This window comes from Sinohyriopsis cumingii, chromosome 12 (assembly GCF_028554795.1).
Source record: "Sinohyriopsis cumingii isolate HCF-2022 chromosome 12, ASM2855479v2, whole genome shotgun sequence".
NCBI classification, from domain to species: Eukaryota; Metazoa; Mollusca; class Bivalvia; order Unionida; family Unionidae; genus Sinohyriopsis; species Sinohyriopsis cumingii.
This window is the reverse complement of record NC_142972.1, coordinates 77,268,913-77,286,171: the sequence shown is the minus strand read 5'-3', so window position 1 is coordinate 77,286,171 and position 17,259 is coordinate 77,268,913. Positions and strand designations below refer to the sequence as shown.

Sequence of the window (17,259 nt, the reverse complement as noted above, 5' to 3'; positions counted from 1 at the left end):
TATATTTAATTATCTTTATGACAAAAAAAATCATTTTTTTTATTAAACAATTTCTAAATTTATGCATTAATTGCAGATAGTGTTTGCACCACGATTGACCAAGTTTGAAATTTTTGAATAATTTGAAACTAGTCTCATTTGTTTGTGTTAAAAAGAGTTTGATTTGGTTTTTGTTTTGCCATATTAACAAGCCTGATTCATTTGTTCGTTATATCTCATATAATGAACTGTGCATTATTTAAGTCGTTTAGCAATTCAGTGTCAATACTGACACATTATTTTAAATGTATATATTTATCATTATCATTTAGCTACAAAAGATCTAAAAATTAATATACATTCCGCCAGAAACACTTGCATTAACTACAGAGTAGAAAACTCTGCTCTTAAAAACGTATTGAGAAATAACGTAGTCGATCCAGGTTGAGTGAAGTGAGTGCGGTGAGTGTTCTTGGGCCTCATGCTACCTGATCCTTAGCGCATAAAGTACAAATGAAAACAGATTACAATAATGAATCATTGTTACATCCTTTCCATAACAATTAAGTTATTATTTGGTGTACCGACCTTGAGCATATTTAATAAAGTCTGTCTGATTCAAAGTAAATTTTGAAAATGCATTGCATTTCATGCTGTAGTTTTGTAAGGAAGATCATCAGTGTTAAAGTAACTTACAATTCCAGAACATATTTGCTAGCCACAGGGACATTTATAAGATATAGCTTGATAATGTTCGAATCGTACCATATATATATCTGCCATTTTTACATCTTTCAGAACGCTTGTACTGCTGTGGCAGCCCTTCTCCACTATTTTTACCTAGCAGTTTTTTTCCTTATGTTAGCCTATGGAATAGAGCTTGCCGTGACTGTGGTATATGTATTTGAAACACTGTCACGAGTACGATGGCTGCTACCTATTGCATGGAGTAAGTTTCTTTTTTTTAATCAAGGTTATTTTCATTATTATCTTACAGTAATTGTACATGATTATTCCAGTGTTTAGGTATAATGAATGGCTAATGTGATGTCATTAAACGCAAGCTTCATAATTTTATATCAAGTCTGAATACATAGTTTCTTCATGTTTAAAACTCCATTTTCGAATGTACGTGAAATATATTTAATGTATAGCAATTGATCATGTAAGAATAACAATAATAAACAGTTTGCAGTCTATCACTGTTAACAGGAATATTTGGGCACGATTATAAACCCTAGGACCCACTCTTACCTCATACACCATAAATATGTATTATCCCATTATGAAATCATATTACTTTCTAGCGTTGATAAATACAATCGGGAATATTGCTCTTGCAATAACAACTGAATGACCAATACAAAGGGCTTCATTGAAGCCATATTATTAGATTATACTGTTAGTACTGAATCACACGGTGGGCAAGACCAAACTGTAATGCAGGGCAGAACATTAATGTTCCAACCACTTCTCCAAAATACTTCGCTTTGGACCAATCATTTGTCCTGACTAGATTGTCTTATTTTTAAACATTTTCAACTGCGTACACTAATATTGATAATGTGGAGGGCAGCATTTGTAATTGCTTTGAATATAACTGTATTGATGTTTTTATTAATACTGGTACTATATTATATACTGCAGCATAACGTACCTATGCACTTTATCATATGTATAAACCGTACCTTTATTGTCTAAGTAAATCGTTCAAATATTTAGGAAAGTGCCTCCTTTGCTAACATAAAATGGTTAATTGCATGCCTAAATGTTTTAATATACATGATAAATGGTACAGAGCTGCATTTTATATAGACATGACACCATGATGAAGCATCATGCAGTTTGCGTCACCTGCGAACGTCCAATGTTTGAAGAAAACGTAAAATGGAACGCTCTTAAATACATTGCAAAATTGGAAAATAATCATGGAACAGTGATGGGATATATCTAGGGCTTTTTTCATTTTGATTATCCCACACATTGGTCCAAACCATTTGATTACTAATCCGGTGTACAATGTCTGCATGCATTTTCGAAATAATTGGACCCTAGACAAACCAGTTATCATAATTTTTGACTTACCTGTACTTTAGTTAAATATATTTTCTTTAATTCTTTACTTGGACATCAGGTCCTTAGCACATGTTAGAAATGTCACATGCAACAAGTAAATTATGTACTTTATTCTAACATCTGCATACGGCAGTGCTTAAACCTTGTGAATGAAATCTTGATCTTTCATTTATGTAAAGTTGCATTTGCCTGAAACTAAACACTTAGAGTCAACCACTTATCGGACATATATATAAACCAGTCCTAGGCGATATTGCTTCATAGTTGTTAGTTTTCCCATAGTCTTTTTGATCTTAAATAAAATAGTGTTTCTGAAATCCAATATTGCCACATAAAAGACATCTTTAAATTTTTGTTATCATTACTTCTCCTAAATGGAAAGTTATATTGACATAGGGTTTTCACTTGAAGATTTCTTTTGATCTATATTTGGTCCTTAATGAAAATGTTGTTGGTCTGATATATATTATGACTGACACAGAAGTTATGTTGAAGATTTTCATCGTGTTACTGCTCATGGATGAACATATCATTATAAGATTTCACTTAAATATTTTTGATGTCTAGCTAACCTCATTGGTCCTGATGTACCATTTAATATGGTTTTCATGGCAGCCATCTTGTAAATCCTGTTATTGCTCATTCACCTGAAAGAAAATTCCTATTGACATGGGGTTTCCACCAGATGACATCAAGTTTATCATAAATGAAATGAAGCTGATATGATGACCAATATGGCTTTCACAGCAGCCATCTTGAAAATCTTGTTATCGCTACTCCTGAAGAAACAATTATATTGACGCAAGGTTTTCATCAGAATACATCTTACGATATTTAATTGATCTTAAATGAAAATGATCCTTTTGTGATCACCAATGTAGCCTTAACAATGTTCCTTTCCAACATGTTGTTATCAGTACTTCTAGATGAGTGGTCATATTGATATTGTGCTGTCACTGATAGCTTATGTTGATGTCTATTTGGTACGAATGGAAATTGTGTGAATCTGAAATCCAGTATGGCCTTCGAGTCAGACATATTGAAAATATTATTAGTGTTGCTTCTCTAAAGGTCAAATCAACATGCGGTTTCATATAAAATGTCTTATAATGTCGTATTGGTCCTATATTAAAATGGGGCTGATATGATATCCAGTATGGTTGGCCATCTTGAACATAGGGTTTTCATCAGAAGAGTTGTTATAGTGTCCTAAATAACAGTTATGCAATGTGACCCTCTATGTTGTCATTCTGATAACCATCCATATAATATCTCATCTTCTGCCAAATGGATGACTATATCTACATCTGATATTCAACATTTTCTTATGCTACCTACTTTGACCTAAACGAAAATGCAACCATTGTACATGTAAAGACAATATGGCTGTCATGACAACATTCCGGGTATTATGTTACTGCTGTTCACCCTTAAAAGTCATATGTATATGGATTTGTCATCCCACCAATTCAACTGATGACTATCTGACTTAAATCAAAATGGTACCGAAATGACATCAAATAAGCCTATCACATCAGATAATTTGAAAATCACGTTATCGCTGATGACTATCAGTCATGATGTCAACACACAGCAATGAAAATAAATGGTTTTATCTTGAATTTATGGATCGTACGCTCAGTCAGTATAAAGTCAGTTCATTTGAAGAAGTCTTGTTAATTCAGCTACAGTTAATTTTGCCCATAATGTATTCTTAGTTTGCAATAATTTCCATACTTAGAACACTAAAAGCTAAAAGGTAAGTGACAGTGGAAGTTTTATTTAGAAACAGAAAAATGGTGCTTTATAAGGGCTAAAAAATTAAAGTGTCAGTTCATACTGTAGATGAACCTGCATTAGAAATCTCTAAATAGTCAGTAATGAAATTGTTGTGTTTAACATTGAAGGGATGTAATCACAAGTTTCAGCTGTGTAGCAGATATTGTAAACAAACTGATAATGCAATGATGTCATTGCGATTATATGAGACTTTCAAGTCATTGATTTTGTACAAATAGAAAATAAATTTAATTATGGTATGGAGAATATATAAATGTGTCTCCTAAACAAATCATAACGTTTACTTTCCCTTTAAATCTCTTGCTGTATATCATTACATTAACCCAAACCTCTTATGAAAAGTTGTACACCCAGTAAGCAGCCATGACCATGGAACAGATACTGTACATATTCACTTATGTTATATGTCCGGTTAAGAGCATAATGAATAAATCCAGATCTGCCAGCATATAATACACAATCTGTCATAGGTATATACTATTTTGATAGGACTAATTAATAGAACCAACAACATAGACCCTGATCATCCAACACCTTTAAAGGGTCTATGTCATGCAGTAGGACCCAACCTATAAGCTAGTATACATAGCAAATAATTTTAAAAATTTTGACAGAGATGAGAGCTAATGTGAGCATAAAAATATACTAGGTCAGAGAAAGTAAAGTGGAAGAAACATACATATCTGTACATATCATTGTTATTTATTCATTGTAGTTTTAATGAGGAAAAATATATCCGATACGAGCCATATTTGTTTGCCATGAAACTACATTGTCTGTTACTTTCAGTATCGCCAGCTGTAGTAGTTGCCGTGTCTTTGGGTGTGACAAAGCTAGAGGGATATGGAAACGAGAAACTGTAAGTTAACTTTTAGGATTAGTCATGTAGCATCACTGTCTTTCTAGCTAGTCTTGTCATGTAGCATCAATCCCTTTCTAGCTAGTCTAATCATGTATCATCACTGTCTTTGTAGCTAGTCTAGTCATGAAGCATCACACTCTTTGTAGTTAATCTAGTCATGTAGCATCACTACCTATGTAGCTAGTCTAGTCATGTAGCATCACTACCTGTGTAGCTATTCTAGTCATTTAGGATTGCTTCCTTTGTGCCTAGTCTAGTCATGTAGCTTCACTACCTGCGTAGCTAGTCTAGTAATGTAGCATCACTACCTTTGTAGTTAATCTAGTCATGTAGCATCACTACCTTTGTAGCTAGTCTACTCATGTAGCATCACTACCTGTGTAGCTAGTGTAATCATGTAGCATCACTACCTGTGTAGCCAGTGTAGCTAGTGTAGTCATGTAGCATTACTACCTGTGTAGCTAGTGTAGTCATGTAGGATCACTACCTGTGTAGCTAGTCTAGTCATGTAGCATCACTACCTGTGTAGCTATTCTAGTCATTTAGGATTGCTTCCTTTGTACCTAGTCTAGTCATGTAGCTTCACTACCCGTGTAGCTAGTCTAGTCATGTAGCATCACTACCTTAGTGGTTAATCTAGTCATGCAGCATCACTAACTGTGTAGCTAGTCTAGTCATATAGCATCACTACCTTAGTGGTTAATCTAGTCATGTAGCATCACTACCTGTGTAGCTATTCTAGTCATTTAGGATTGCTTCCTTTGTACCTAGTCTAGTCATGTAGCTTCACTACCGGGGCCCCGAGTGGCCGAGTGGTCTAAAGCGCTCTCCCTTACAGATCACTGCCATCTCACCTCTGTCTGCGTGGGTTCGAGTCTCGGATTCAGCCTATGTGGGTATGTGAGAAAGCTTGCCAGTAGCTTCTCGTGGGTCGGTGGTTCTTTCTGGGGTTTTCCCGGGTTCTTCCTCCACCATTAATACTGGCCGCCATGTAAGCCTATCGTGTGCTGAAAAATGGCGTTAAACCCTAAAATAACAACAACAACAAGCTTCACTACCCGTGTAGCTAGTCTAGTCATGTAGCATCACTACCTTAGTGGTTAATCTAGTCATGCAGCATCACTAACTGTGTAGCTAGTCTAGTCATGTAGCATCACTACCTTAGTGGTTAATCTAGTCATGTAGAATCACTACCTGTGTCGCTAGTCTATTCATGTAGCATTACTACCTGTGTAGCCAGTGTAGGTAGTGTAGTCATGTAGCATTACTACCTGTGTAGTTAGTGTAGTCATGTAGCATCACTACCTGTGTAGTTAGTCTAGTCATGTAGCGTCACTATCTGTGTAGCCTGTGTAGCTAGTGTAGTCATGTAGCATCACTACCTGTGTAGCTAGTCTAGTCATGTAGCATCACTACCTTTTTTAGCCAGTCTAGTCATGTAGCATCACTACTTTTGTAGCTAGTCTAGTCATGTAGCTTCACTACCTGTGTATCTAGCCTGCTCATGTAGCAACACTACTTTTTTAGCTAGTCTACTCATGTAGCATCACTACCTTTGCAGATAGTCTAGTCATGTAGCCTCACTACCTTTCTAGCTGGTCTAGTAATTTAGCATCACTACCTTAGCAGCTAGTCTAGTCATGTAGCATCACTACCTTTGTAGCTAGTCTAGTCATATAGCATGACTACCATTGCAGCTAGTCTAGTCATTTAGCATAACTATCTGTGCAGGTAGTCTAGTTATTTAGGATTGCTACCTTTGTAGTTAGTCTAGTCATTTAGCATCACAAACTGTGCAGCTAGTCTAGTCATTTAGAATTGCTACCGTTGTAGCTAGTCTGGTCATGTAGCAACAATACCTGTGTAGCTAGCATAGTCAAGTAGTATCACTACCTTTGTAGCTAGTCTAGTCATGATGCATCAATACCATTGTAGCTAGTCTAGCCGTGTAGAATCACTTCCGTTGTAGCTAGTCATGTAGCTTCACTAATTTTGTAGCTAGTCTAGTCATGTAGCATCACTATCTGTGTAGCTAGTGCAGTCATGTAGCATCACTACATGTGTACATAGTCTAGTCATGTATCATCACTACCTTTGTAGCTAATCTAGTCATGTAGCATCACTACCTGTGTAGCTAGTGTAGTCATGTAGCATCACTACCTGTGTAGCTAGTCTAGTCATTTAGCATCACTACTTGTGTAGCCAGTGTAGCTGGTGTAGTCATGTAGCATCACTACCTGTGTGAAACGTCTAGTCATGTAGCATCACCACCTTTGTAGCTAGTCTAGTCATGTACCATCACTACCTTTGTAGCTAGTCTAGTCATGTAGCATCACCACCTGTGTAGCTAGTCTAGTCATGCAGCATTACTACCTGTGAAGCTATTCCAGTCATTTAGGATTGCTTCCTTTCAAGCTAGTCTAATCATGTATCATCACTGTCTTTGCAGCTAGTCCAGTCATGCAGCATCACTACCTTTGTAGTTAATCTAGTCATGTAGCATCAGTAACTTTATAGCTAGCCTAGCCATGTAGCATCACTACCTGTGTAGCTAGTGTAGTCATGTAGCATCACAACCTGTGTAGCTTCTCTGGTCATGTAGCATCACTACCGGTGTAGCCAGTGTAGCTAGTGTAGTCATGCAGCATCACTACCTGTGTTGCTAGTCTAGTCATATAGCATCACTACCTTTGTACCTAGTCTAGTCATGTATCTTCACTACCTGTGTAGTTAGTCTAGCCATGTAGCATCACTACCTTTGTAGTTAATATAGTCATGTAGAATCACTACCTTTGTTGCTATTCTAGTCATTTAGGATTGCTTCCTTTGTACCTAGTGTAGTCATGTAGCTTCACTACCTGTGTTGCTAGTCTAGTCATGTAGCTTCACTACCTGTGTATCTAGTCTAGTCATGTAGCATCACTACCTGTGGAGCTAGTCTAGTCATGTAGCATCACTACCTGTGTAGCCAGTGTAGGTAGTGTAGTCATGTATCATCACTACCAGTGCAGTTAGACTAGTCAAGTAGCATCACTACCTGTGTAGCTATTCTAGCAATTTAGGACTGCTTCCTTTGTACCTAGTCTAGTCATTTTGCTTCACTATCTGTTTAGCTAGTCTAGTCATGTAGCACCACTACCTTTGTAGTTAATCTAGTCATCTAGCATCACTACCTGTGTAGCTAGTCTACTCTTGTAGCATCACCACCTGTGTAGCCAGTGTAGCTAGTGTAGTCATGTAGCATCACTACCTGTGTAGCTAGTCTAGTCATGTAGCATCACTACCTGTGTAGCCAGTGTAGCTAGTGTAGTCATGTAGCATCAGTACCTCTGTAGCTAGTCTAGTCGTGTAGCATCACTACCTTTGTAGCCTGTCTACTCATGTAGCATCACTACCTTTGTAGCTAGTCTAGTCATGTAGCATCACTACCTTTGTAGCTAGTCTAGTCATGTAGCTTCATTACCTGTGTAGCTAGTCTAATGATGTAGCAACACTACTTTTGTAGTTAGTCTAGTCATGTAGCATCACTACATTTGCAGCTGGTCTAGTTATGTAGCATCAGTACCTTTGTAGATAGTCTAGTCATGTAGTATCGCTACCTTTGTAGATACTCTAGTAATGAAGCATCACTAACTTTGTTGCTGGCCTAGTTAGTTAGCATCCCTACCTTAGCAGCTAGTATAGTCATGTAGCATCACTACCTTTGTACCTAGTTTAGTCATATAGCATGACTACCATTGCAGCCAGACTACTCATTTAGCATCACTAGCATAACTAACTGTGCAGCTAGTCTAGTCATTTAGAATTGCTACCGTTGTAGTTAGTCTAGTCATGTAGCAACAATACCTATGTAGCAAGTCTAGTCATGTAGTATCACTACCTTTGTAGCTAGTCAAGTCATGTAGTATCACTGCCTTTATAGCTAGACCAGTCATGTAGCATCACTAACTGTGTAGCTAGTCTAGTCATGATGCATCACTAAAATTGTAGTTAGTCTAGCCATGTAGCGTCACTTCCTTTGTAGCTAGTCATGTAGCATCACTAATTTTGTACCTAGTCTAGTCATGTATCATCACTACCACAGTAGCTAGTGTAGTCATGTAGCATCACTACCTGTGTACCTAGTCTAGTCATGTATCATCACTACCTTTGTAGCTAGTCTAGTCATGTAGCATCAATACCTGTGCAGCTATTCTAGTCATTGAGGATTACTTTCTTGTACCTAGTCTAGTCATGTAGCTTCACTACCTGTGTAGCTAGTCTTGTCATGTAGCATCACAACCTATCTAGCCAGTGTAGCTAGCGTAGTCATGTAACATCACTACCTGTGTAGCTAGTGTAGTCATGTAGCATCACTACCTGTGTAGCCAGTGTAGCTGCTGTAGTCATGACGCATCACTACCTGTGTTGCTAATGTTGTGATGTAGCATCACTACCTGTGTAGCCAGTGTAGCTAGTGTAATCATGTAGCATCACTACCTGTGTAGCTGGTCTAGTCATGTAGCATCACTACCTGTGTAGCTGGTCTAGTAATATAGCATCACTGCCTGTGTAGTCAGTGTAGCGAGTGTAGTCATGTAGCATCACTACCTGTGTACCTAGTCTATTCATGTAGCATCACTACCTTTGTAACCAGTCTAGTCATGTAGCATCACTACCTGTGTAGCTAGTCTAGTCATGTAGCATCACTACCTTTGTAGCTAGTCCAGTCATGTAGCATCACTACTTTTGTTGCTAGTCTAGTCATGTAGCTTCACTACCTGTGTAGCTTGTCTACTCATGTTCCAACACTATTTTTTTAGCTAGTCTAGTCATGTAGCATCACTACCTTTGTAGCTAGTCTAGTCATGTAGCATCACTAACTGTGTAGCTAGTCTAGTCATGTAGCATCAGTACCTTTGTAGCTGGTCTAGTCATGTAGCATCACTTCCTTTGTAGCTAATCTAGTAATGTAGCATCACTACCTTTGTAGCTAGTCTAGTTATTTAGCATCACTACCTTAGCAGCTAGTCTAGTCATGTAGCATCACTACCTTTGTAGCTAGTCTAGTCATATAGCATGACTACTATTGTAGCTAGTCTAGTCATTTAGCATTACTATCTGTGCAGCTACTCTAGTCATTTAGGAATTCTACCTTTGTAGCTAGTTTAGTCATTTAGCATCACTAACTGTGCAGCTAGTCTAGTCATTTAGATTTGCTACCGTTGTAGCTAGTCTAGTCATGTAGCAACAATACCTGTGTAGCTAGTCTAGTCATGTAGTATCACTACCTTTGTAGCTAGTGTAGTCATGTAGCATCACTCCCTTTATAGCTAGACTAGTCATGTAGCATCACTAACTGTGGTGACACATTCTTATTATTGTATTATTATGAGTGAAATTTAAACATACTAATGATATATTCTGGCATCTGCTTGTCTTGTCATGATTATATGGTTATTAAATGACCCATTGACTATTAGTGACTTGGAACATTCCCAGCAAAATTCATCTGACAGTGAATTTATTTTCCATTCAGAATCAGTATGGGCAGATAATCAAATACCAAAAAGCAAAACAAAGTTAGGTTTGGTTACTTGAAAAATGTTGAAATATTTTACTTTTTTAAGATTTTATACTTTGTCAAAGCAAAGTGTGCGAGAAATCCAAAATAATGTACATTTATTTATGGATTGGTGTGTATTTTTGTTTTCTTTTTTCTTCTACATATATCCACATATAAGTGTCTTAATATAGAAATGTCTGGTGACAAACTTCTATGTCAATTTTGATTATAACATTAGTACTACATGAGTACTGAAAACGTCATCAAATTTCCAGAGGCTGACATATTATCAAATACTGAGATACAAGGGGATAGCAGTAAGGACTGGTTTGGGTTTAACATGGGTATTAAGATCAAATTTGAATAGAAAGTCTGTCCAGCAGAGCATTTGTTTCAGGAGTTATCTTGCAAGACATAGGCTGAACATGGTTTTTACATTATATTATTTGAGTGCCGTGTTCCATGTTGCTCAATCTGAGTTTAAAAATGGTTTACCTTGTATTTCAGTTGTTGGCTATCAATAGAGGATGGTGTAATATGGGCATTTGTTGGTCCAGCAGCATCAGTTATTTTGGTAAGAAAGCTATGATTCAAGTCATTCAATAAAAAATCATATTGTACCAAAAACGGTTTCTTTAGACACTATATTTGTTCATGTAAACTAGTTACTATTTACTAAATTGCCAAAGAGTGGTACATTGTTCTTGCGCAGTTTGATTTGTATCATATTTTATAATCCATTATACACCAACGAACATGAATGTATGCATTTCTATATACTTGAATTTGATGTGGATTCAGTTCCATATCACTTAGTAATTGACCTCAGATTTCTTTCATAGAATATTAACCGCTTTTACATGTTCAGGTTGCACCTCATAAAGAGTGCTGGGCCATCTAGCCATCTCAGACCAGTCGTTTCAGCCAAGGCGTCAACGTACTCAGAACTACTTAAAAAAAAGAAACCCTTGTTGTTTTCATGTGCCTGATGTAGTTACAATAAAATATAACAACAACAACAACATCAACACATATATCACAAAAGCATAATAACTTAAGTTACATCCATCTTTGATAGCACACGATACAAAAACAATTCGAGAGAGACAAAGGGAAACGCATATGATGTCGAGCTTTTTGGTATTATGTTTGTTCGTTCCACACAGCAAGGTCAATTTTATCCTATATATCAGAACCAAATTATTAAAATCATAGATCAGGGTATGTACTGTTTGTTTTATTTATGATTTAAGATAATAGTTTGTATCCTACATTTGTCAGCATATGTGTGTAGTAATATATGTATCTTACAGTAATTCAGTATTTTCATATATTATCTATGCATTTAGTATATCATATGTTAGTTCAAATCTTATTCAGCTAATACATAATCTGTTTTCAACACTTTGTGCTTTTTTATAGCTGTTTCTTACGGATATGTTTTTCAGCTCAATTTTGTCATCATAATAGTGGTGTTCCAACGGATGTTTAGCTCCTCTGCCATGATGACCAAGTCTGAAAAGGTTAAGGCTAAGTGAGTATAATCATGTTTGCATCAAAAATACATACTGTCATTAACTCTTTACATCATGGAAGCGCCTTTGGACACCTCTACTCCAATCGCATGGAAGCGCCTTTTCACGTATCTACTCCATTCGCATGGAAGCGCCATTTGACGTCTGCTGTAAACATCAGCCATTATAAGGCGGTTTTCATAGCGCCACCTTTGGAGAATCCCCTCTATTAAATGCTACATTCATTTCTGCTAATGACCCTTACGTCAGATCATGTGGTCACTGTTTATGCTCTGGTCGATATCTGCTATTTAAAGTAACTGGTTCGTAATCTTCAGTCTCCCACTTTGGAGGTCGCAGATTTCATCCAGAACTTACGTAGTTTTCAAGATTATAATCACAACTATGAAAACTTCAATAACTTAGGTAAAGGATCTGATATTGATGTAGGCAATAATTAGTTTTATAAATTATCAAATTCAGATGACTTAGTCATGTAGAAGTGGACACAAAACTTGTAAATTTCGAGTATGAAAAATGGCGGCTACGGTTGGTCACGCGGTCTCACTGACTTGCCGTTGAAAGAGTTCTCTCAAGATTTTAAAGCACATAGAAAATTCTTCCGTAAAAAATAATTACACACCTATAACAATCGGACTTGACTTTTAATTTTTTCCAAACGTAATAAATGTGTACCAAAAATGTAAAATGGTTAAAATTGCTGTTAACATACACTATATTGCCTAACATATAACAGGCAGGCCTATGCATATTTAGTCGAATAGGTAACATTTATATTCTATTTATAGCGCGCTGTACTTTGTAACTATGCTCTATAATGTAAAGGGTTAAATTGTTGGTAGATTAATTTATTATCTTATTGTGTTTATGTGAAGGTTCATATATAAATACATGGACTTTGCGACGTAGTCAAGACTTTTCTGGCAGCTGCAGAAGCCTTTGTACAGGGTCAACCTCGTAGGCCAAATTTGGAATGACCTTTCTTTCATTAGCTATCCACTGAACAGCTGTACTGAAAGTTTCAAATATTTGGCATCTTCAGTTTCATCTCATTGGTAGGCATTTGTCAAAATAATATTGTCTAATCCCTTGACAGGCATTTGTCAAAATATTATTGTATATTCTAAGGACAGACTTTTGTCAATATAATATTGTCTATTCTACTGGCAGGCATTTGTCAACATAATATGTTTAATTTAAAGCCAAAGGTATGGTATTTCGATGGAGAGGATTGGAATATTAATAAAGTCACTGTAAATGCAGAAGCTATGTCAGCTTTGAATTATAATGACCAACACCGTTTGGTTTTTATGTGAACTAATTGGGCTTCTATAAAGTGATCTTGACCATTGATTACTTGTCAGGTAGAATACCATAATTGAAAGATAAACCAGCTCTGATAATTGATCAGTTGGTATACCATTATTAACAGTGAAGCCAGCTCTGATAATTGATGAAGTGGTATACTATATTTAACATATATTTAACAGACTTGTCAACTCTGATAATTCATTAAGTGGTATACCATTATTCACAGACTTGTCAGCTCTGATAATTTCATCTAGTGGTATACCATTATTAACAGTGAAGTCAGCCTTGATAATTGGTCAGGGTGGATACCATCATTAACATACCTGCCAGCCCTGACAATTGGACAGGTGGACTACTATCATTAACAAAAAAAGCCATTGCTGTTATTTTTTCAGTCTGGATACCATCATTAACAGACATGTCAGCCCTGATAATTGGACACTTGGGATGCTATCCTTAACAAAGAAGCCATCCCTGCTATTTGTTCAGTCTGGATATCATCATTAACATAGAATCGAACCTTGATAATAGCATGAAGAGACAAATGATGCATCATACTAACATTACGTGGAGATTTCTTTTGAACAAATTATACATGTTGCGAAAGTGGTGAGATATGTGAAAGATTGACAGATGTTGTGTCACAAAATGCCTTGAGAACAACTTGATCCAGTTGTTTGCTTTTTTCATCCTGTACTATCACGGTACTGGTGGGCTAGGTAGGTGTGTCACCTTTACGTTTAGGTGATAATGACTATATATAGTGGGTGGTGGGAGGGGTGGAGAGTGGCTGGCGACTGAACGTTGACTTATACTTATAAACAACAGCTTCAAGTTATTTGCTTGTTCATCATGAATTAGTTCATGGTCCTGGTGTGGTGAGTAATGTCTTGAACTTTATCTTCAAATTCCAGTATACTAAACATTCCACCTTTACCAGTGTAAACGATTCATTGGTGCAACTGGGAACTTGCTCCTGATTGATTGCTGGTATGATTGAACTATGTTTCGTTTGGTCTTTTGTTGTTGTTTTGGTTTTGGAAGTATTTATTGTAGCTCTGAAAGGACTGTTTCCGTGTTCATTATGTACAGCATGTTCGGGTATGACCTTAAAAGACAAACGTATAGGTATACCCTATATATTACAGAATGGGTAAAATTCCAAACATTAAAGTTGTATTGATACACACAAGACAGTCTTGTGGTACATTGCAGTGTGGCAGTTTATAGTGATGTCTAGCACTGGGGCATCATGCCGCAGACATGTAGCACGATGCCTCACCGAGTCACATTATCCGCACACCAGGTCGAAAAGTCCTAACACTAATCTCTTGATGATGAGCGCCAAGCGAGGCAGCTATTAGTACCATTTTGTAAATATTTGGTATGACTCGGCCGGGGATCGAACCATCGACCTCCCGCATCCGAGGCAGACACTCTAACCAATAGGCCACAGGAATGGCCCTGTAATGGCCAGGAATATGACGATGTGCTGACAGTCTTATGATGTATCACAATAATGCAATCCAAAATCAGAGAGGTGGTTGTCTTTGATTTTACTTCCTATCTCAAATTCATCAGTGTGATATGATTTTGGTCGGTGCATGTGAGGCATCAAACAGGGGGAGTAATTAGGGAGACCATTATCATTGATACTTTGTAATGTTGTAAACATTCTTTACTTTCATTACAATAACTATCTTCCATCTTCAGGATCATTCTTTTTTAACAAATATATAGAAGAAATTGATTTCATAGAAATGAAATTGATCAGACTTTATCTTTCTAACAACGGCATAACTTCAGTAAATGCATCACCTGAAATATATGCGTAATAAATCACATTTCTATAAGCATAATTCAGGGCTGCAAAATAGTGTTTTTTCAAGGTCTGGGACCTGCAGTGGACATAAAAGATGTACTTGTCACAAGTCAGTTGGACCTCTCACGTTTTCAAATTATCGATATTCAAAGTATTTCTCTGCAGTCTCAGAGATGGCTCTTCAACACTGTATATAATGTTAATAAATATATATGCCAAAGTATGTACAAGCAATACTACTTGAAATCTACTAATATATTTGCTTGTACATGATTGTCTGACTTAAACATGATGTATTGAAAGTTGTATGAGCTGGGACTATAATTAACCCTGAATTCGAGTATCCTTCCACGTGAAAATCAAGGAGCCTTTACCTTATTACTTGGAAAGAGAAAATTCTAGAGTCATTTGATTGAAAGCTTATTCGAAGAGTATCGAGATATCTCCTCATATAACGAATTGGTAAACAAATGATTTCACACATAGTGCTTGACAGATTCTATAATGTGAGTTAGCCACTTGCTACAAACTAAACCGTGATCCGACCTGAGCAATATGACTCCGCTAAAATAAACACAACAGCCGACAGTACAATTCATCAATTTATTTAGCTTTGGCCTCTCCATTGGCAAATCCGAAGAGATACAGGAATCCACAAAAATGAAGAAAATGGACCCAACAAAAAGTATAACAAACAAGAATGCAAAGTTTGAAGAACATTTAATGACACTGGAAAACAAATTGGTTGTGGGTCAAATAGGATCAAGATACAGGAATAACGTTGTTTCAGCCTGCTTTTATCTGATATATTCTGCAACCTATATCGTGGTTCAATGAACTTAAAGGTCAGTCCATGACAGGTGTATACTAAATTCAAAGACCATTATGCATGTTTAAGACAGCTAGGGCAAAACACTAATGACGAAGGGCATAATTTTGCAGTAGCACATGCCTCAATTTATATTGCCATTACTAAACTGAATATTGTTCAGAGAGATTGTATGCTATACCTATTTACTATAATGCTGCCAATTATGTTGAAAGATCACGTAAACCATTTTTAAGTTTCAACTGGTGTTAATTTAGGTGAAACTATTATCAGTTCGCACAGATTCCCTGACTTCATCGGATCATAGGATTTATTGATGACTCTCTTATGTATTCAATAAAACAATGTGAAATCAAAGTTGTGTATCGTATATATATATATATATATATATATATATATATATATATATATATATATATATATATATATATATATATATATATATATCCATATATATACATATATATATAGATATATATATGTATATATAGATATAGATATATACACATATAGGTATATATATACATATACATATATATATATATATATATATATATATATATATATATATATATATATATATATATATATATATATATATATATATAGTGTATTTGTCACCGCTGAATTGAATTGTGCACATTACTGCAGGAACTTCAGATGGATATTTACTGGAATACAAATGCATTGTCAAAACTTGGCATTGCATTTGAAAATCTAATACCTAACACTAACTATCATTCGGAAAGCAACCATTAATATTTTTAAATTATGAAGGTGCCTCTTAATCTAATCAAATGGATTTCGTAGTTTTGCTCATTAACTTCAACGAGCTATTCTTGATGAAATCAAGTCAGTGTCATACATGATAATACAAAGACAAATGTATTAAAGATCATACATGTAACTATGTGATGAATTCGATGTTACTCACAAATGCTCTGCCTATCTCATATTTTACTATATGCATATCTGACTTTGCTCCCTCAGATAATGTCAGGTACTGGACCTGCCACCAATGAACACATTTATTGAACCCTACTCATCATTACACTGACTGATTCTTGTCAACTATAAACAGTTTGTGGCTTGTGGTGTTGTGGGTTTAACACCATTGTTCAACACTTGATATTCTATATATGGCGGCCAGTATATCTCATAGAGGAAGAACCCAAAGAAAACATTGGGAAGAACCAACTGACCTACATAATGGTAGTGGAAAGCCTTCTTACATATCCAATTCGGCTGAACTAAGGACTCGAACTCATGTGGACATTAGATATCAGTAAGCTTTAAAGTTGAGTGCCTTAAACCACTCAATCACCTTGGGCTATGAGAATGAACAGTGCTTCTGTTTAAAATGTGGTCAGAAGAGCCGTCCAGTCACGTGACCCATGTTAAAATCAGAGTGTTTTACTAAGTCTTTTTACAACAAGGTTCACTGTAGTACAATTAACTGATAAAATGAATACAACAAGAGGATGTGATGCCACAATATGT

The 17,259-nt window shown here is 36.1% G+C and overlaps 1 protein-coding gene across 1 annotated transcript in view; it reads left to right on the top strand.

Annotated features, from left to right (window-relative positions):
- The window catches only part of LOC149786791 (uncharacterized), a 103,368-nt gene that overhangs the window by 58,644 nt on the left and 27,465 nt on the right, over positions 1-17,259 (top strand). Inside the window, exons 15-18 of the mRNA XM_089977289.1 lie at positions 778-928; positions 4,645-4,714; positions 10,770-10,836; positions 11,711-11,796. Coding sequence (XP_089833415.1) covers positions 778-928; positions 4,645-4,714; positions 10,770-10,836; positions 11,711-11,796 — 374 coding nt within the window. The remainder of the gene's footprint in view (positions 1-777; positions 929-4,644; positions 4,715-10,769; positions 10,837-11,710; positions 11,797-17,259) is intronic.